At 39.3% G+C, this 18,296-nt stretch overlaps 4 protein-coding genes across 6 annotated transcripts in view; 1 reads left to right on the forward strand and 3 right to left on the reverse strand.

The window, feature by feature from the left end:
- Nucleotides 1-4,624, reverse strand: part of ighmbp2 (immunoglobulin mu DNA binding protein 2) — an 8,334-nt gene extending 3,710 nt beyond the window's left edge. Inside the window, exons 1-12 of the mRNA XM_034878974.1 lie at nucleotides 4,465-4,624; nucleotides 4,364-4,380; nucleotides 3,598-3,680; nucleotides 2,811-2,980; nucleotides 2,528-2,723; nucleotides 2,343-2,440; nucleotides 2,006-2,169; nucleotides 1,686-1,886; nucleotides 1,080-1,227; nucleotides 816-990; nucleotides 291-473; nucleotides 77-195 (exon numbers count right to left, since the gene is read on the reverse strand). Of these exons, the coding sequence (XP_034734865.1) occupies nucleotides 77-195; nucleotides 291-473; nucleotides 816-990; nucleotides 1,080-1,227; nucleotides 1,686-1,886; nucleotides 2,006-2,169; nucleotides 2,343-2,440; nucleotides 2,528-2,723; nucleotides 2,811-2,980; nucleotides 3,598-3,677 (1,534 nt within the window). The 5' untranslated portion in view covers nucleotides 3,678-3,680; nucleotides 4,364-4,380; nucleotides 4,465-4,624. The remainder of the gene's footprint in view (nucleotides 1-76; nucleotides 196-290; nucleotides 474-815; nucleotides 991-1,079; nucleotides 1,228-1,685; nucleotides 1,887-2,005; nucleotides 2,170-2,342; nucleotides 2,441-2,527; nucleotides 2,724-2,810; nucleotides 2,981-3,597; nucleotides 3,681-4,363; nucleotides 4,381-4,464) is intronic.
- Nucleotides 4,625-4,660: 36 nt separating this feature from the next.
- Nucleotides 4,661-10,712, forward strand: chid1 (chitinase domain containing 1). The gene is made up of 12 exons (XM_034878990.1): nucleotides 4,661-5,035; nucleotides 5,240-5,383; nucleotides 6,792-6,924; nucleotides 7,008-7,052; nucleotides 7,174-7,280; nucleotides 7,367-7,428; nucleotides 7,543-7,632; nucleotides 7,720-7,821; nucleotides 7,943-8,092; nucleotides 10,205-10,285; nucleotides 10,380-10,422; nucleotides 10,546-10,712. The coding sequence occupies exons 1-12, from the start codon at nucleotides 4,931-4,933 to the stop codon at nucleotides 10,642-10,644; spliced, it is 1,161 nt and encodes a 386-aa protein (XP_034734881.1). The 5' UTR covers nucleotides 4,661-4,930; the 3' UTR covers nucleotides 10,645-10,712.
- A 192-nt stretch (nucleotides 10,713-10,904) lies between these two features.
- Nucleotides 10,905-13,345, reverse strand: gatd1 (glutamine amidotransferase like class 1 domain containing 1). The gene is made up of 7 exons (XM_034878994.1): nucleotides 13,146-13,345; nucleotides 12,773-12,849; nucleotides 12,204-12,309; nucleotides 12,010-12,117; nucleotides 11,833-11,924; nucleotides 11,649-11,742; nucleotides 10,905-11,564 (listed from the first exon to the last, which is right to left on the reverse strand). Exons 1-7 carry the CDS (start codon nucleotides 13,192-13,194, stop codon nucleotides 11,449-11,451), a joined length of 642 nt encoding a protein of 213 aa, XP_034734885.1. The 5' UTR covers nucleotides 13,195-13,345; the 3' UTR covers nucleotides 10,905-11,448.
- Nucleotides 13,346-13,466: 121 nt separating this feature from the next.
- cd151 (CD151 molecule) lies at nucleotides 13,467-18,220 on the reverse strand. Of its 3 annotated transcripts, XM_034878992.1 has the most exons (10): nucleotides 18,038-18,206; nucleotides 17,508-17,572; nucleotides 17,015-17,099; nucleotides 16,164-16,355; nucleotides 15,438-15,512; nucleotides 15,023-15,043; nucleotides 14,607-14,711; nucleotides 14,259-14,414; nucleotides 14,090-14,176; nucleotides 13,467-13,941 (listed from the first exon to the last, which is right to left on the reverse strand). In XM_034878992.1, exons 3-10 carry the CDS (start codon nucleotides 17,096-17,098, stop codon nucleotides 13,882-13,884), a joined length of 780 nt encoding a protein of 259 aa, XP_034734883.1. In that variant the 5' UTR covers nucleotide 17,099; nucleotides 17,508-17,572; nucleotides 18,038-18,206; the 3' UTR covers nucleotides 13,467-13,881. The 3 variants fall into 3 exon arrangements, with proteins under 3 accessions (XP_034734883.1, XP_034734882.1, XP_034734884.1); XM_034878991.1 differs by lacking the exon at nucleotides 17,508-17,572 and having other exon boundaries at nucleotides 18,038-18,219; XM_034878993.1 differs by lacking the exons at nucleotides 15,023-15,043; nucleotides 17,508-17,572 and having other exon boundaries at nucleotides 18,038-18,220.
- Between the last annotated feature and the right edge of the window lie 76 nt (nucleotides 18,221-18,296).

The following is an 18,296-nucleotide window of genomic DNA, read 5'->3' on the forward strand; positions in this document are numbered from 1 at the left end:
GTGTGTGTGTGTGTGTGTGTGTGTGTGTGTGTGTGTATGTGTATATATATATATATATATAATTAAAATGACTAACCTTTATTGCCTTTGGACTGCTCATCTGTGACCTCCATCTCACTCAGACCGCAGCCCGCAGTGTCGATAAGAAGAAGTGGCGTGCTGGTCTCTTCAACGCAGGCGACTTCAGGTAGATCTCTTTTGCATCGAAGACATCATTTTAACACTTTATTGAGTTATCATTCACTGAAATACAAAAGTGAGATACTTTACATCATCACGCTGGAACTCACTTTAACAAGTGTCTTTCTACAGAGCTGTGAGCTGTTAGTCTTCCCTGGTACATCTCTTTGGAGGCCCACTCCATGATGGCACTGTGCATGCGGTACTGAACTGTTAGCATACGGACCACTGAGTCCCCATACATCTGGATGAGTCTCTCCATGAGACTGAGAGACAAGCCTTTTGATGCAGCCCTTTAGAGCACAAAAAGAGAAAAATGTACAGCAAACTTTCTGAAAACAACTTCTTAATCAGCTTCTCATTTTGGCCAATGGAGTCCTAAAGAGAACACACATTTTCTGCCAAAGTTAGAGCAGTTTTGTTTTTTTACTATGAGAGACACTACAACAACACAGAGTTTCGGAGTGTTAAACATCCCAACTTGTTGTTTAAGAGCTAAACTCTGATTGTTTCTTATTTTGTCATAATTATTTCATGTTATGACGAAAGACTTTAGATACGTTTTCAGGTGCTTTATAGAAAATGTTTTAATTGTTGTCACAAATTTTTTTATCAAGAAATGCATAAAACCTTACCTTTGGGATTTGATAGTAGGTGGTAACTGCTTGTAGTCTCCAGCCAGAATGCACTTGCGCGCTCTGAGCAGGGCGATCCAGCAGCTGCCTTCCAGGGCCTGAGCACACTCGTCTATCACCACCCAATCAAAATGCCCTGCTGGCAGGAACTTCAGAGGGCCGTCACCAGAAGCACCTGCAGCCTCAGACAAGCGCTCTCCAATTAACTTTTATCATCACTGCAACGACGGAAGTACATTTTCTCAACTCAAGGTTTATACTGACCTGTGTTTGTTGATAACACAACATCCGCACTTTTTAGGATCTGAGCGATGGCTGTTGATTCTCTGGTTTTTAGCTCTTTTCTTAGCTCCCCTATTTCCCTTTTAAAGTTCACCCGATCTCCATTTTCACTCATCTTCTTTATTCCCTTCTGAGAAAATAAAATAAAATATATATATCATGTATATTCCAAACCGTTCAAGATGTCACATATGCTATAAGGAGCACACCAGTAAAAAATATTTTTAATAAACTAAAATTGAATAAAAACTAAAACCTTTAAGAAAAAATAAACCGAAACTACATATTGCCAGGTTAAAAATTAAATAAAATAAAACTGAATGTGAATCACTTCAGTTATAGTTTCATAGCAATAACATGCAATACAACTTTGTTAGTTTACACTCAAATAGGTTTTTCGTTCCAGAGCAGCTCCACTCAAATCACAACTTCATGTATAAAAACTAAACCTTTCTGAAAATCTGAAACTAAACTACAACTAGCAAACACAATCTGAAAACTAAGTTTAACTAAAATAAAATAAAAACTAATTAAAAGTTTTAAACTGTTAAAATGTTTTACTTTGAGCACACACACTAAAATTCTTACAATTGCTTTATCCATATCTTTACGGATGTCTGCGATGATGTTTGCATTATCACTCTGAGCGAGGATGGCGTCTAATGAATGTTTCTGTATGGACTCCAAAAGTCTGGCAGGGTGACCGAGCCGGAGGACCTTTGCCTTGCACCGGGCTAACCTCTCCACTAAATTATCCACAGCCACGTTAGAGGGGGCACAGCACAGGACCTGCACAAACACAGAATCAGAATATGAAAAGAATCCTGTCTGGACTCGAATGCTGAAATTACAACTGCAGCAATAAAAGAAAATGACAGAACAGGGTAAATGTCACTGAATTTTTGCACCTTTTGGCCTTGTTTGACTGCTTGCAGGATGATCTCCACCACTGTGGTGGTTTTCCCAGTGCCTGGTGGTCCATGAATCACAGCCAGTTCTCTTTGAGACAGCGTAAAGGACACTGCTTCTCTTTGGGAATAATCCAGGTTTGAGTTAAAGAATTTAACTTCGTCTGATGAAACATGATAGAATACCAAGAATTAGTCTGTGTATTGTATGAGCCATGCTGATTTGCAAGTTTTTAAAATCAGTGTATGTGGCATACTTGTGTAAAAGCTACCAACAAGCACAATTAATTAGAGCAACTAGTTTTTGATCATAATTGCTTTGTGAAGCGCAACTTACTTGGCTGTGATTGAGAAGAAGGTTTTGTGTCGCCAAAGAGGACATTTATTAGATTGGCAGCTGGTCCGTTGCTGTATCCATTTAATGCATTCAAGGCACTGCATGCACAAAACAAACAGAAAATAAGTTGTTACACGGCTTCCTAACTCACTTGTACTTGTCGTAAATTACACAATGTCACTTACTTTTTCATTCGTTTGTAGGTGACGTCATTTGCTAACTTTAAGAGGTTGTGAAGAGCATCTGTATCAAAGCTAAGGCCATCCTTTGAATCGTCAAAGGCCACACTTATAGAAGCTTGGCTGACCCTCGTCACTATTCCTGTGCCAATCTGTGAAGCTGCGGTGCATCCGCCAGTGTCATACAAGCCAACAATGTCCCCTGTAATAAAAGACATGAATGTCACATTAAGCAAAATATGACACAAAAGTAATAAAGAAACCCACATATCAGATGGTCAGATCTCACCAGGTCCAAAGCTGTTGCTTGGCAGATATGAGAAACCAAGATACTTTCTTGGCTCGAGGACAACGACTGTGCGACCATACAGGCCTGTGGACTGACTTCCTATCTGCAATTTCAGCAGGCATACTCCTTTATTTTGAAGATCCTTGAGAGAGATGTTCTCCTGCCATATCCTGAGGCCACAGGACATGTCATTTATAGTGACTGCTATCTACAACAAGAATGGCATGGAGATGCTACCAAGTGCAATAATGGTAAGTGTAGGATCCCGTATTTTTGGAGCTTGACCCATACCAGGTACAAAAAACTAAAATTTTGACCACTTTCTTTTTTTTTTTTTTTTAAATCTGTCCCTTCCAAGTAGGGCTGGGTACTGAATTCAATACTTTTTAGGCACCGGCCAAATTGCTTCTGAAGTATCTCGTCATTCAATACCTGCGTTGCTTCTTCCAAGATCTAATTATGTTGGTGATTTTCTGTTAAGCGTTACACAACGTAGAGACATGCAGAAGAAACTACAATATGCACAGAGACAGGCTCACATTGTTGGAGCTGGAAAATAAACAAAATGATTTGTGCCGTAATGTTGTAACTTCTTTTTGTTTTTTAAAATTGGTATGAAAAAGTATAATTTAGGAACCGGTAACAAAGTCACGGTATTGGTATACCTAGCTAATTTCTTAACCATACCCAGCCCTACTTTCAAGTATTTCATGGACGAGCAGAGCAAAATTACTAAATGATCCTTTTATTTAGTGAAGTAAAACAGTGTGGATGTAATTTTACATACCTGGTCTCTTCTATTTCAGCTTCCCTCTCCTCCTGTAGAAGCTCAAGCGTCTTTGACACAAATTGTTCAATCGCCATCATTCACTAAAAAGACCCAAAAGATGATCAGTGTTACAGCAGACAGATCCAAACCAACATGTAAGTACTACCTCATTAAAGCTAAAGATGAACCTGAAGCGGTCTAACTACTCACCAATCTCACCACTGGTGGCGTGTAACTAACTGAATTTATTCAAGCACTATCCTTAAGTATAACTTTGAGGTTCTACTTTTATTGAGTATATCCATTTAGTACTACATACTTCCACACCCACTAGCTACATTTCAGAGGCAAATATTGTACTGTTTACTTCCTTTTATTTATTCATGTGTACTTTTAAGTTGTAAACGTGCTGTAGCCTACTATTACGACATAAAATCTTGCATACACTGAGTTTCATTACATGTAGGTACATTTATGCTTATAGGCTAGCTTATATATTATAACGTAAGCTAAGTAACATTTTGAAATCAGGACTTTTAAGTTCAGTATTTTATTACAAATAATAATTAAAAAGCATGAATACCTTTTTAACCACTGAGTCGCATACATACCATAACGGGTAATATATGAGGAACCACTTAGCTAGCTAGTATTATGTTAAAGCTTCATAAAGAGTTTTCATTTCCATAACTGACATGTATAGCTTGCCAACCACACTGCACTCAAATTATAGCTAGCTAGCTACTTACTTTAGCTGCAGTTAGCAAGCGAGAATGACACTCACCCTTTAATGCTAGTTATCTGGAGGAGCAGAGGACAGAAAACTTAATGTTAATGATGCGGGACAACTTGAAACGTTCTTGATAATATCTTACAGCATTAAACCTGGGTTTGTTTGACTCACGTTGTCTTCTTTTATTGTGCTAGCTTTTTACAATTCTAGCTACACTGCCCTCTATCTGCTCAGATGACTAGCGTCACTGTGTCCAGTTCCGTTAACGTTAACGTTCCTCTTCGCTCACTCACAAACATTTTATTTTGAAAAACACAGAACGCGGAAGTTACCCAGCTCCATTGACGCTCAAGAAACACGTTGAGCTTAGTTGTCAATCAAACTGGCACAGACCCCCCGACATTAAACATTAGGTAGTTTGTTATAAATTGTATATTTTAGCTTTGTGAACGGGGCCGTTTTGGCTCGTGGTTCAGTGTGACTTCAAACCGCAGGAGGATATGGTGTTTTTTATCTGCAGATCTCAGTCAGGAAGGAAGCCCTTAAACCTGCAGACTCTGAGCTAAGCCATTTTATATGTAACTGCTTTATCACTGCTGTTCACTGCGTTTTTTGAAAATGAGAACGACATTATTCCTGCTGCATGCCACCTCATGCTGCTGGTTGGTCAGTGCCACTCTTTCAAAAACTGATGCAAAGAAATCGCATAAAGCTGAGGCCGAGGTGAGTAGCTACAACTTAAAGTCTCTACCTTGAAATGGGTCTGTGTGGTGTCAGGTCATACAGGTCCCCTGTTTGCTTGGCATGTCTCTGGACTTACTTCCAGAATCAGGAAGAGGCCCTTATCATCGCCTGTCATATGTCCAGTCATGATGATGGCTATATGTCACTGAAATTTGCTGTTCTTTATTCGATCTCACTGTTTAGACATCTCTATCTGAGTTGTCTGTGTTGGAGAGAGGCCTCGTTGTGTCAGACCCGCCTTGGAAAGACATAGTGAAGGAGGAAAAGAGACACTGGGCTAACATCAAGAAAACATTTCAAGGACCAGTACTTGGATATGTCACACCTGTAAGTCACCAACATATCAACATTCTACCTGGCTGCTGTTTAACATTTGACAACACAGCATTAAAGGATGGGTTCAGATAATTTCAAGTCTGTCCTAGTTCAACACTCCCATGCCTATATGCAGTGGCAGAAGAAGGCAAGTTTGTTTATATAGGGCCATTTAGACACAATAAAATGCAATTCAAAATGCTTTACAGGGGCATCGACATACATTAAACGTAAGATGTTTAAGAAAACATATAACATTGGATTCAATCGACAATAAAAGAAAAAGCAAGCAAACAAATGGATACAGATTAAAAATGATGCATCTAAAAAGCTGCAGTAAACAAATGGAAAGCCAAAGTAAACAATAATGTTTTGAGTCCCCCTTATCAAAATGAGCTGACTTAGGCATTCAGGAAGCTTGTTCCACAGGTGGAGAGCATAGAAACTAAAAGCTGTTTTCTTTACTCCGTTTTGCTCCTCATGCTTTGTTGTGTACACGTAAATCAAAGATGTGTTAAGGTCAGAGACCATTTAGTGCCTTGTAGACAAGTAATACAATTTTAAAAGCTATCCTTTGAAACACATGAAGTAGACTTATCTTTTAATAAAAGTAGTTATACCACGCTGTAGCTATAATGTTACATGCACTGAAAATGTTACTTAAGTACAAACGTCCTATTGATATAATAATAGCATTATTTAGTTATTGTTTACATTTTGTATTGTTAATTTGAATCTGCAAAAAAGAGAAGAGATCTTTTACTTTCCTGACAACAATGTAAGAGATGGGGGACAAAATCCACAGTCCTCCTCATTTTTTAGAGAGTTCAGCTGAAGCAAACATGGCTTCACGAGTCTCAGTTTGAGTTATTCAAAATAAGTGGTTTCTTAAAAATTAATAAAAAATTAACCTCTGGTAGCTGAAGAACTTAATTGGCAACATTTTTCATAATGCATTTTAACACCTTTTTCAAGCAGAAATACCAAAAATTAACTTATGCCCGGTTCCCTACAGCAAAGATTTTATGCTTTTCTTTGTCTTATATGATGGTGCTTTTTAGATCTGTGAATTAGGATGGCATTAGGTATTAGACCAAACAATCTATTAAATAAGAAGATGTCAGGCAAATGAATCAACAATGAATGTGATTGCTATGTGATCTGGCCCTTAACTTTAGAAGTTACACATTGTAACTGTCTCTCACACTGGAGTTGTACAAGGAGGTTGTCACTTTAGGGCCAGTATGTGGAGGAGGAAAGATTGGAGTGGCAGATTATTCTTTTAACATAGATCTAGAAATGTTGGTGTTTTATTAAGACAGACTTAAAATGTTCATTTATTGTGAACCTATTCTTTGCATGTAGATTGTTTTGAGTCTTCAGCTCTAAATTACACGTCTTATTTTTCCCCATCCTCCAGTGGAATTCTCACGGCTATGACGTTGCCAAGATGTTTGGCACTAAACTAACTTCAGTATGTCCAGTTTGGCTTCAGCTCCGACGACGGGGCCCTGAAACCTTTGATGTTAGTGGACTCCACGATCATGACACAGGTAGAGGACCAACGTCACTGACCAATGTCCGATGGGAAGTTTTTTCTAGTGACTAATGTAAAAGGGTCTTTTTGTCTGTCCAGCCTGGGCCAAAGCTGTGCGCAAGTCAAACAAAAAAGTCCGGATGGGTGAGTATATGTCCTCCCCACTGCCAACAACTCACAACTGTTAATGTGTGCAAGTGCTTTCAGATGAAACTGTTATTGTTTAGTCATTTGATTTTTGTCGCTTCATTGTCTTTGCCCTTAGTGCCTCGGCTGTTATTTGATGGCTGGTCTTACCAGGATTACATGAGCGTGCTGGGGAGTGAAGATGAAATTGAAGAGCTCGGTAGTGAGCTGGTGGATGTTGCAAAGGTAATTAAGTGTTGTGTGGTCTTGAACTCAATGGCAACAGTGTTGTGTTTGTCCAGCGACTGTCTAATGAAGCTGTGGCCTTGCAGACGGAAGGTTTCGATGGTTTCACGTTGGAGCTGTGGAGCCAGCTGGGAGGAAACAAAAGAAAGTGAGTTATTCTGTTAACAAATGTGTATTACTACCTGACCATCGTTCTTTTTTGTCTGAGGTTATTTAAGCAGATAATACAGATAATTGAACACGCAAAATATTCTTCATACAGGGAGCTGGTCCACTTCGTGAAACACATATGTGAGACTTTGAAGGCTAAAAGATTAGACTGCATTCTTGTCATCCCACCTGCTGTGACCAGGTGAATAAAATCCATTCAATTTCAAGGACTAAAAATACTATGTAAAAATTAGTGCTGACTTTTCTTTGTCTTTCTCACCATAATCAGTGTGGGACAGCCGGGTATGTTTGGCAGGGAAGAGTTTGAGGAGTTGGCCCCAGTAGTCGATGGATTCAGCCTCATGACATACGACTACTCCAGCGGTGCCAGGTGAGTGTCACATACACTTCACTGTGGTAGAAATGTTTTAAGTAGTGGACATGATGACTTGAGTAACGTTGTTCTAAATTATCTGGGTTTATTGTTTTTGTTTGTTTTTGTTTTTTAATAGACCGGGCCCGAGTTCCCCCCTGCCCTGGATGAGAGACTGTGTCCTCCAGCTCGCACCCACCACTCAGTGGAGGAAAAAGATCCTGCTTGGACTTAATTTATATGGCCTTGATTTTGCAAGCCAGGGAACAGAGCCAATCCTGGGAAGAAGGTGAGATAATATTGTGACTACTGCTGGACTAATTTATTTAAATTTTAGCAATAAAAGTTGTATACATTTCAAACTTTAAAAGAAGACTCCACCAATTTAGCATTGCCCTACACATTGTTATGGATGGTTTTTTTTGTTAGTTTTTTTTTTTTTCTTTAAATATGATCACAATCAATGCAGCATAACCAGAGAGATCTTCTAGGCATTCTTTCTTGTCAAAACAGGAGCCTACATTACCCACAATGGAACTTGACCAACAACATTTGGTAATAGATATGCTAGTAGTGCTAAAATAATCTAGCCTCAAGCAGAGATGAGGAGCAGGCTAGACAGTTCTGGTAAACTCACTTCTTTCTATCTCCAGATGCCCAGATTCTTTGTTGTCAAACTTATAGTCTTCCGCCTCACTTGAGTCAGTGAATTTTATCAGCTTTTTCAAAGTGCCCTCTGGACCCACAAAAAGGCTTTATATCACCTCTTTTCCCATATGCAAATATTCCCCAAATTTGACTTTGTGTGTACACTCACTATACAATGTTTACGAGTGGAGTTCCCCTTTAAAAACCATGAAAACTTTCAAATAATAACTATTTCTTAACATCAAATATTCATGACCAAATAAGCAACAATCTAAGTTAAAGTTTAAACAAATTGGTTCTCCAAAGTATTTGGCATCATATTTTCCAACCAAGGCCTCGTCTAGCTAGTGAGAAGAGCAGCGACTAAAAACACAAATAATCTCTCAATTAAAATTACTAAAACTTTTTTTTCCCTCTGGTTACAAATTGCAAGTTTTGTGATATACAGTAGCAAGAATCCATGACATTGTATTTAAAGGCTCGAAAAAAATGATAGTAGGTATTCAGGGTCACATATCCTTATCCTCCTCAACCTGAGTGCAGCCTTTGATACCGTGAGCCATAGCATCCTGCTCACCAGACTCAAAGACCTCGGTATCAAAGGTACTGCATTTAGCTGGCTCTGCTCCTACCTTTCCAACAGATCCCACTTCATCTCTCTCCATAACCACACCTCTGCCACAGCCACAGTTAGTCAAGGTGTTCCCCAAGGCTGCATACTCGGCCCCTCTTCATCATCTACATCCTCCCCCACGGCCAGATACTCCACCACTTCAACCTGGACTTCCACTGATACGCCAGCGACACCCAGATCTACCTCAGCACCAAATCTCCCCACAATCCTCCCCTCTCCCACATTAACTCATTTAGTCAGCTATTAAAACCTGGATGCAACACAACTTCCTCAAACTCAACAGCGATAAAACAGAATTCCTTCTCATAGGCTCTAAATCCTTACTCGGCAAAGTCAATAACCCCACTCTCACCTTCGATGGCACCATTGTCTCCCCATCTCCCTAGGCTCGCAACCTTGGCGTGATCTTTGACTCCACTCTCTCCCTTGAGCCCCACATCCGTCATGTCATTAAAACATCCTTTTTTCAACTCCGCAACATAATCAAAAGTCAGACCCTCTCACACCCCCCGCTGCTGAAAGACTTATACAAGCCTTCATCTCCTCCCGACTGGACTACTACAACTCGCTTTTCTTTGGCATCAGCTCTGCCAACATCAACCGACTTCAACTGGTCCAGAACGCAGCCGCCCGCCTCATCACCCGCTCCAGATCCTGGCATCACATCACTCCAGTCCAAAACAACTCCACTCTCCATCTCTCACCGGATATCCCTTTACTATCTGGCACCCTCATACCTCACTGACCTCCTCTCCCTCTACCAACCCTCTCCGTCCCTCAGATCCACCTCAGCCAGTCTCCTCTGCATCCACAAGTCCAAATTTGGCAGTTTTGGGGACAGAGCCTTCTCCAGGGCAGCTTCCGGGCTCTAAAAGGGCCTCACCTCTGAGTCCCTCACCATCTTCCAGTCCAGTCCACCTCAAGATCCACCTCTTTACCTCTGCCTATCCATAAGCACCACGCCCCCTCCCTTCTCATCTGTGCCTGAATCATTTTTTGTTTTGTTTAGTTGTGCATTGTTTTTATTATTTTCCTGCCCTGTAAAGCACTTTGTGTGTGAAAAGCGCTATAATTCAATTTATTATTTTTATTATTAAACTTGTCTTTGATTTCCTGCAGGTACATAGAGATTTTGCGAGAACACAGGCCAAAACTTCTCTGGGATGAATATTCTGCAGAGCATTATTTCAGTTACAAGAGGTACTGATTTAATTCCATTTAAGTCAACAAATTAGGGCTTGAATCTTAAACTGCCTAAAGCATATTTTAACAAGATCTGTGACCTTCATTTCAGGAACAATGCAGTTAAGCATGTGGTGTACTATCCGTCATTAAAGGCAAGTCTTTTGCACAATTTAAAATCATTTTATGAACATCTGCCTCTCACTTTATTAAGGGAAGTGTTTTTATTGGGTTTATTGATACATGGGGCGATTAACATTATTTATATTCTTTTACAGTCAATCTACCTGAGGATCTCTTTAGCTACTGAACTGGGAACAGGAATTTCCTTATGGGAATTAGGACAAGGACTGGACTATTTCTATGATCTCCTATGATTGTTGGACTTGAAAGTGAAGCCTGAACCATCAGCACTGGATTTTTCTTTTCCGTTTAACACTGAGCAGAACAAATTCAAAAGCTGTACGCAGGTATTATTTTTTGTTTTATTGAATGTTTCTAAGTTACATGATCTCTGAAACAAGCCGTTGACAGGATTTAGTTAAGAGACAACGTTTGAGGGTCATGAGTGTTGAGAAATCTTCTCTACATGAACAAATCTAGGATTTGTTGATTCAAACAACACTTGCAGCAGACATGAGGTACTTCAATATGTTTTATTCATTTTCATTGATGGTATCGTGAAAAATGTTCAACTTGTACAGTTTAGTGAGAATGCAGTGACACATCTCCATCCAACAACAGAGGGTGCATGATCATCAATATGAAAAACGTTTCAATGAAGGGTTATATTTTTCTCTTGATCACGTCCCACCCATCTGCAGCCTTTCCTCAGACATATTCTGCTGTTTTCCTCTTCATTGCATACAAATATTTTTTGCTCTTGGATGCCTCCTTGCTTGCTGTAAAGATGAATCCTTCTCTGGCTTTGAACATCCTCAAAACTGCATCTGCCTTTTCTCAATTTTTATTTTCATATCAAGACATTTGATTGTTTGGTTTCTATAATAACAGCATTGAAAAGTAATGAAGTATTTACAGTGTTGCCAAACATCTCTTCTAAACCCAGCATCTTCCAATATCTGTCTGAGATGATTGTTTGTTTTAATTACGTGAATATAAATGTGGGACAACTAAGCAGTTGAATTTAAGTGCTCCTGATGTTAATGTTTTCTATTTTTTTACTTGGCACTAGAGAGCAGAATTAGATTATTTACAGCAAGTGAGGTTGATTGCATATTCTGACCAGTTATTAGGTGTTTGTCTATGACTACATGAACAGAATCTTCTTGACTTGCTGGAAAACAAAGAGATAAAAGAGTTTTGTTTTTTAATACCAATTAAGTATTTACCAAATTAGTATCTGTGCAGGTCAACTCACCTGTGTATGATCCACCACTGTCTTTCACAAAGTCTTCCACGACTAAGGGTAGGTTGGCAAAGTCAGGCCTCCGCACCAGTTCAAACACTGATGGCTTTGAGCAGAAACAGTTACCGTTATTAAACACATTGAACAGAATTATATATGGGTATGCTGCCTTCAGATTTAATTGAGGAAGACTAACCCCTGTTAGGCTGTAGTCACTGAAGATCCACCTCTGTCCCTCAGTGGCACAACAAAGCGCTGAAACTCCTTGTCCCACTGCACAAACAGGCTCTGCGCTCAGAGAAAACAAACTAGTCTCTAAACCAGACCTATGGATTACATAGTGACTGCTTTTTAAAAGTAGCCCCATACTCACTTTGGTGAGAAATGAAGTGTGTGAGAATGCGGTGCAGAGAGCCGCTGTGTGCCAGGTCATTCAGCGCCCCGGGACAGTCAGGGATAAGAAGGGCCTGGTATCGAGCACCTGGAGAGGGTCATCATGATGCAACTGAGTCCAACGGACAACATACACAAAAAAAAGCCAAATGACCATAAAATGAATATTCTCACCATCGATAGATTCAAGTTTAGCAGGTGTTGCGTAAGGTTTTACGTTGAAGTCCTGCACCCATCTAGCATTGCTTTCATCAACTCCAACAAAGTCTATTGGCTTCCCCTGCAATTCAAGAAAATATTAAGATCTATCTCATTTCATCTCTCTGTTACTCTGTGCTGCGGTCTCATTGTCATAACATTCTTACGTTCTAATTTTTAGCACCTTTTAAGGAACTATTCCTATATAATTAGTTCTTTTACTTTTCATATTTTAAGTGAATCTTGAATTCAGTACATTTACTTGTAATGGAGTATTTCTAGAACATACTTTTTTTTTTTTACTTCAAGACGGAATGAGTAGGAATTTCCTGAAACCTATGTATAGGTTTACTAAACGCAGCAAAAGTGCCCTCTTAGATGGATGCCCTTAAGATGGAAGGAAAAAAGAATGCAGTGCCCCCTAGGCTGCTCTACATGCCAGAACACTCTCTGCGCACTGTGCTGCATGCAGCTGCGCCTCGGGCAGACTGGCTCGGCCACTGACTGCAGTAATATTAACTTTGTTGGGTTAGAAATAGTCTTACCCCAGGCGTGGCTGTCTGGAGATTAAACACTGATGCACAAAGGCTGAAAGACTGATGGAAAGACGTGGCTGACACCCCTGCAGGAACAAAACACACCAGTTTTAAGACGGTATCAGAGAGCTCAGTGTATGTTATGTGCAACACAAAACGTAGCTTGTTTGTTGGTCTAAACCGCGGTGAAGACTGACAATGGGTCCGGAGTCAAGGTCTGTCGAATATACAACTTAAAACTAACTAGCTAACAGGTTAATGGCTAAAGAACTAACGCTAGCTAATCTCTAATTGATACATTTCAGTAAATGCAGTAGGCTACTGCGCTTTCTAATTATCACTGTGTTGTTCACTACAGTATTAACTGGTACAGTGGACCCACCTTGAGGAGACGCACTCGCCACAATCAAACAAGTCGGTTTTGCAGACATTTCATTTATGTCCGTTGTCTGTCCACATTAAATATTTGTATCTTTTAAGTAATCAATGAGAAGATAACCGGGGGTGAAAACACGCAAGAGAAATCCGCGAAGAGGAAGTGCTGTCAGCTGACAACAACATCCGGTGAAGATTTCAGAATAAAGGTTCGCCGTCACAAAACAGTATGTGAAAACGTAGATATGTGTGTGAAAGCCATTTGGAATCATGAATGGCAATCAATTTTATTTGCATTTGACCAAACTATTAAAAAAAACATTTGATTATACAGTCATTATTTAATTCTAATTTTGTATTTTGTAATGTATTTGTATACATTAAAAACAAGATAAACAATAAGACCAAGACTGATTGCAAATGTAGCCACGGCATGCTCATATTTCCCTGCTCTTAAAAATGTGTTTTATGGTAAGTTCATCTACAAATCATAATCTTAACATGTAAGGGAAGTTATTTAAAGCATGCTATGGTATTTTGTAGAAAAAGCACATTGCTGCCCAGCAGCATTACAGCAGCTCTAGTGTGCCTCCTGTGTATTTTGATAATCATCATGTCATAATTTGAGTTGGCAACTTCAAAGTGTGAAAGTGTGATTGGGGCTTTAAAAAACCTATCCAAACTTTCTGCAACTCATAATGATCATGACTCATTTTGCAATATCAAACAAAAAAATAAAAAAATCAGTACGGATCGTCATTCAAATTTTGATAAAGGCAGCATGTAAACATCATCCCCACAAGCTGAAAGGAAAAAAAGACAAAAGGAACATGTTAGTTTCACACTGCACATTGAAACAACCATTGTTCACAGTTCAACTGCTGGCATTTAGCACAACGTTAAAAGAGATGTACATATTAACTTGTAGTTTTCTAAGTGGGAGTGCTTTACCTGTAGAAATGCTATCCCAATGCCCACTGCACCGAGAATATACAACTGCCCCAGGATGAACTCCTCCAGCTTCATGATGCAGCCTCCCTAGGAGCACGAGAGAGGAAATACATTACGATGTTGTTAGAATTTAACATTTATCCACAGCCAAACAGACAGCTCTACCTACCTCTACCTTGTAGATGTTGGAGGGATGGTCCCTGAGGCCGCAGAGGTTGCTGGGACTTTTACAGCAGCTATCAGGAACACGCCTCTCGTTCTCTGCTGCCTGGATCCACACAGAGGCTCTCCAGTCTGAGGAGTTGTGACTGCCACAACATTTAAACTGAGAGGGAGCCGGTGCAGAGAGGGAAAAATAAAACAATAAAAAAACAATACAATAGTGACTAACATTGGATTGTGTTCACATGAAGGCTAAACTGTTATTTCAAATGTAACATTATCTGATCAAACTGACACATTTTGTCAGTCTGACAGTTAACTCAGCTGTGATTTCAACAAAGTATCACTTCCACACCTCCTGCTGAAGTTTATCCACAGCCTGTGTGATGCTCTCCTCCCCCGGCTGCTGATATTTTTGTTGCATGGTCACCTTCAGGTTTTGTCTGAGCTCCTCATCCAGCTGTGAGACAGAAAACATCATTCAAGACAATACTCAAAATCAAACTAATCTCCCATCAATAAAAATAGCTGCTGGTCCATTTTCTTTCCTCCCCTATAACATTCCTCTGTACTTGTGCAATGCCCCTACATAACCCCAAATATATGAGCTCCTCTGACCCAACTCCCTGCTCTACATGAGCATTCTTCAAATGCTTTTGTAAATAAAGATAGTTTTGTTGCTTGACTGACAAAGTGTAAATAAACCATTTTATATCCTGCTGTTGGGAAAAACAGGTGGATATTAAATGGAAACAGGTGGCAACAGATTACCTGGTAGCAGAAAGGGAAACACTGGAGCAAGAAAAGGGGGAAGAAAGAGAGGTGTAAGAAGGATAGAAAAATAGGACAAATGAAGAACATGCACAGAGAGGCATGCAGAGATTTCACAAGTGCAGCAACTGAGGCACATAATTGGGTGGTAGAAAACATTTAAATAGATCTGATGGAGAATGGTGTTTGCAATCACATTAAGGGATTGTGGAATGACAAATATACTTATTAAATACATGGAGAAAGAAAAGTAAATGTCAGATTTGTAATTGCTGAAGTGAGATTTGAAATCAATGGTAAAGTACAAGAACGTTAAAAGGAATGTACATAAAGATATCACATTGGACTAATATCTGTCACTATCATTTTGTCAAATATAAACAAATACATGCATACAGAAGGTAAAGCACTTCACCTCTTGGTAGGTAATGTAAGCCAGCACACCAGCAATGATTTCCAGCAGGAAAATACAGAGCAACAGGACCAAATACTGTTGAGACGGGACATGTGATTGTGAGTACACTGAGGATGAAATGATCAATTCCAACATTTTTCTGATAGTGCTTCAGTACATTTCTGTGCTAAAAAATGACAAATGTGTTTTTAGATATGATGTAAACAGATAAAGTATGAATAAAAGTAAAACAGGTTGTACTCCAGATATCAAACTGTGGTGAAGGAAGCTACTCATTACAAAGGCAGTGGTAAATTTAGAAGTAGACATAATGTCACAGAGCTTGTGCAGTTTTGCTTCTGTATTATATCCTCTCACTTGTGTCTGTCTGTCTGTCTCACACACTCCTGCGCCGGTGATGCCCTTCATTCCTCTGGCATGAGCTGCACTCTAAATCTAAACTCTTAAAGACACACTCTGCGTGACGTTTTCTGTTATATCTGACACCCATGCATGCTTGACCTAATGAGCTGCACTGAATGCAGGCAGACAAGACAGAAGGTCACCAAGGATTAACTTTCAATACACGTAGACTCAGACCAGGTTGTGTGTATAAACAGCAACTTGAAAGTGTCTTTCCTTGTTTTGGATATCACATAATGAAATGTTTTTTTTTTTAGCTTTGGTGGAGTGAAATAAACATTTCTCTGTCAGAGAACAGTGTTTTGTGTGTCTGATCCATGTTACCACAATCAAAATACTCTTCATCTCCTTCAGAGTAGCACAGCATCCGATGATCCCGGTCACTATCACAATGAGCCCCGCAGCTATCAGAATATAAGCTGAGGCTGAGTAGAAACTGGAGTTCAGTAAGCTGACGTAGTCGCTCTTTTCCATCAGAGTCCACACTCCCACTGCCATCACAGCCCCTCCTGCCAGCTGTAAGAAATACCGTTGTAAGCCCAACTCAAACCAGATGCGCATATCAAGAATGCATCGCAGTATTTTTTTTGAAGGCTCCAAAAATGTGACAATGATGCAAACAAGATAACGCCTCATTTTTTCTCTTTCAGCCTCAAGACTGTCAGCTAAATTCATTTTTATTATCTGATGCACATAAAACCAGGGTTTCACATCTGAGTGCATATTTAGTTTTACAAGAACTGATTCAATCTACTCTTAAAACCTAAAGTTAGGAACATGAAAGTTAAGAAAGTAAAACTGAAATTAAGCATTATGATTTTTAGATATAGTGTATATATAATATAAGTATTTTAGCTTTTTGTTCACTGCAGACACAAAATATTTGGGTAAATGTAGTACATAAAAACTAATGGTATATAGTGCATATACAATTTTACACATTTTGTACAGGATGTACGTAAGGAACAAGTTGTTTTTTCAACAATAGCAGTTGTACGAGCTGTGAACAGATTCAGTATCGTGAATGTAAAATCTGCATTAATATCTGTAGCATCTGAAGCAAAGCACGTTTATGCTGTAAGTGAAAGTTAATTATTACTACTAATAGTAGTGATAATTATTTTAGTAGCCCTTAATAGAGAAGATGCAGTCTTAACACTTCCTTGTTAGCTTACCCAAAAAAGAATGTTAAAGAGAAAAAGTAGATATTTCAGACAAATTGTCCCACAGCTGAGGGATTTTTCACCTTGAACTTCCATCCTGAAATGAAAAATCTACATGTTAGTACACTGCAGGTTGATCTAAACAAAGGGAAAGCATTGCCAAATGAAACACTTTCTAGAGATTATGTAGCAGCTGAAACCTGAACACAAGATGCTCAGAGAGCAGGCCATACCCTTCAATACCGATCATTGTGATATATAATGCATTATCTTTATACTCATCTGGTGGCAAGCTGAATCCTTTAAGTGCTATATCCGACTGAGACTAGTCAGTTATGGTATCCATGCAGACATTTTCTCCTTCAATCTGCTTTGGTTTCAAGTTTGGTGTGAAAAGCTGATTTACTGGGTGGAGTTCTAACACATTATTCATGTCATTTTTAAAGTTTTAAATGTGTTAGCTTTGAGTGACATTAAACAGTAGACCAAAAATTAAATGCGGCACCTTTCAAACTTGGGAAAAGTTGGTATAACAGAGCAATGGAAAGAGCTCAAAAGATGAAATCAAATCTGTTGTGGGGAAAACACATTTGTGAACTTGTGTCACATGCCATGCAGCAGCCAGATATACATGTCCCCTGTCCCTGTAACTAAACCTGATACTGTGATATACTGTTGACTTTTACCTCTTTATGAATTAGTCTGTTTTTATCTTAACCTCAACTGAACTTTCCTCTGCTTCTATTTTAAAAAGGTTGTGACTCTGAGCATCATGAGGGATAAGTGATAACTCTCTCGCTCTATATAAAAAAAAAATCAAGAAAGAGTAAAGGGACAATAACTATGAAACATTAAAAAATGTAACACATTAAACAATAAATACTGTTTTCCAGCCTTTAGAAAAAAACTCAATGTGTAAATGTAATTGTCCAGCAGCAAAACAACATCTCCAACGGTCATAATCAGAGTTATTTTTAACTCATTGTGTCATGGAAAAACCGCTCTCCCTTTCAGCTGAGGCTAAAATACTCCTACCTGATTTTAGATGTTGGGCCCTCAAGGATGTAGATTATTGGTGTAACGTCTTCCCAGATCCCACCAAACCCAGTGTCAATGAGCTGCTGTCTTTGAAGGTTAACTGCAACAGCGTTAGTTCTCACTCAGTTGACACTCAGACCGGAGCCTCCTACTCAAGGTTCTGTCCTCTTTTGGCGCAACAGGCCGCTCAACCCTACATAAGCATTAGAGTACAGGGCTGCCCCCAGCTGGTTTCTCACACGTATGAGCTCCACAA

Source organism: Etheostoma cragini, chromosome 8, assembly GCF_013103735.1.
Source record: "Etheostoma cragini isolate CJK2018 chromosome 8, CSU_Ecrag_1.0, whole genome shotgun sequence".
Taxonomy (NCBI): Eukaryota; Metazoa; Chordata; class Actinopteri; order Perciformes; family Percidae; genus Etheostoma; species Etheostoma cragini.

What these genes read in the sequence shown, in the direction of transcription:
- chid1 (XM_034878990.1), top strand. Translation starts at nt 4,931, where the DNA reads ATGAGAACGACATTATTCCTGCTGCATGCCACCTCATGCTGCTGGTTG. An exon ending in CGCATAAAGCTGAGGCCGAG is followed by an intron (nt 5,036 to 5,239) that starts GTGAGTAGCTAC and finishes CTCACTGTTTAG; the next exon opens with ACATCTCTATCTGAGTTGTC. An exon ending in GAGCCAATCCTGGGAAGAAG is followed by an intron (nt 8,093 to 10,204) that starts GTGAGATAATAT and finishes GATTTCCTGCAG; the next exon opens with GTACATAGAGATTTTGCGAG.
- gatd1 (XM_034878994.1), bottom strand. Translation starts at nt 13,194, where the DNA reads ATGTCTGCAAAACCGACTTGTTTGATTGTGGCGAGTGCGTCTCCTCAA. An exon ending in ACACTTCATTTCTCACCAAA is followed by an intron (nt 11,925 to 12,009) that starts GTGAGTATGGGG and finishes CTCTGAGCGCAG; the next exon opens with AGCCTGTTTGTGCAGTGGGA. An exon ending in CAGTGGTGGATCATACACAG is followed by an intron (nt 11,565 to 11,648) that starts GTGAGTTGACCT and finishes TTTGTTTTCCAG; the next exon opens with CAAGTCAAGAAGATTCTGTT.
- cd151 (XM_034878991.1), bottom strand. Translation starts at nt 17,098, where the DNA reads ATGGAAGTTCAAGGTGAAAAATCCCTCAGCTGTGGGACAATTTGTCTG. An exon ending in TCTTTAACATTCTTTTTTGG is followed by an intron (nt 16,356 to 17,014) that starts GTAAGCTAACAA and finishes TATTTCTTACAG; the next exon opens with CTGGCAGGAGGGGCTGTGAT. An exon ending in TTGGGATAGCATTTCTACAG is followed by an intron (nt 13,942 to 14,089) that starts GTAAAGCACTCC and finishes TTTTCCTTTCAG; the next exon opens with CTTGTGGGGATGATGTTTAC.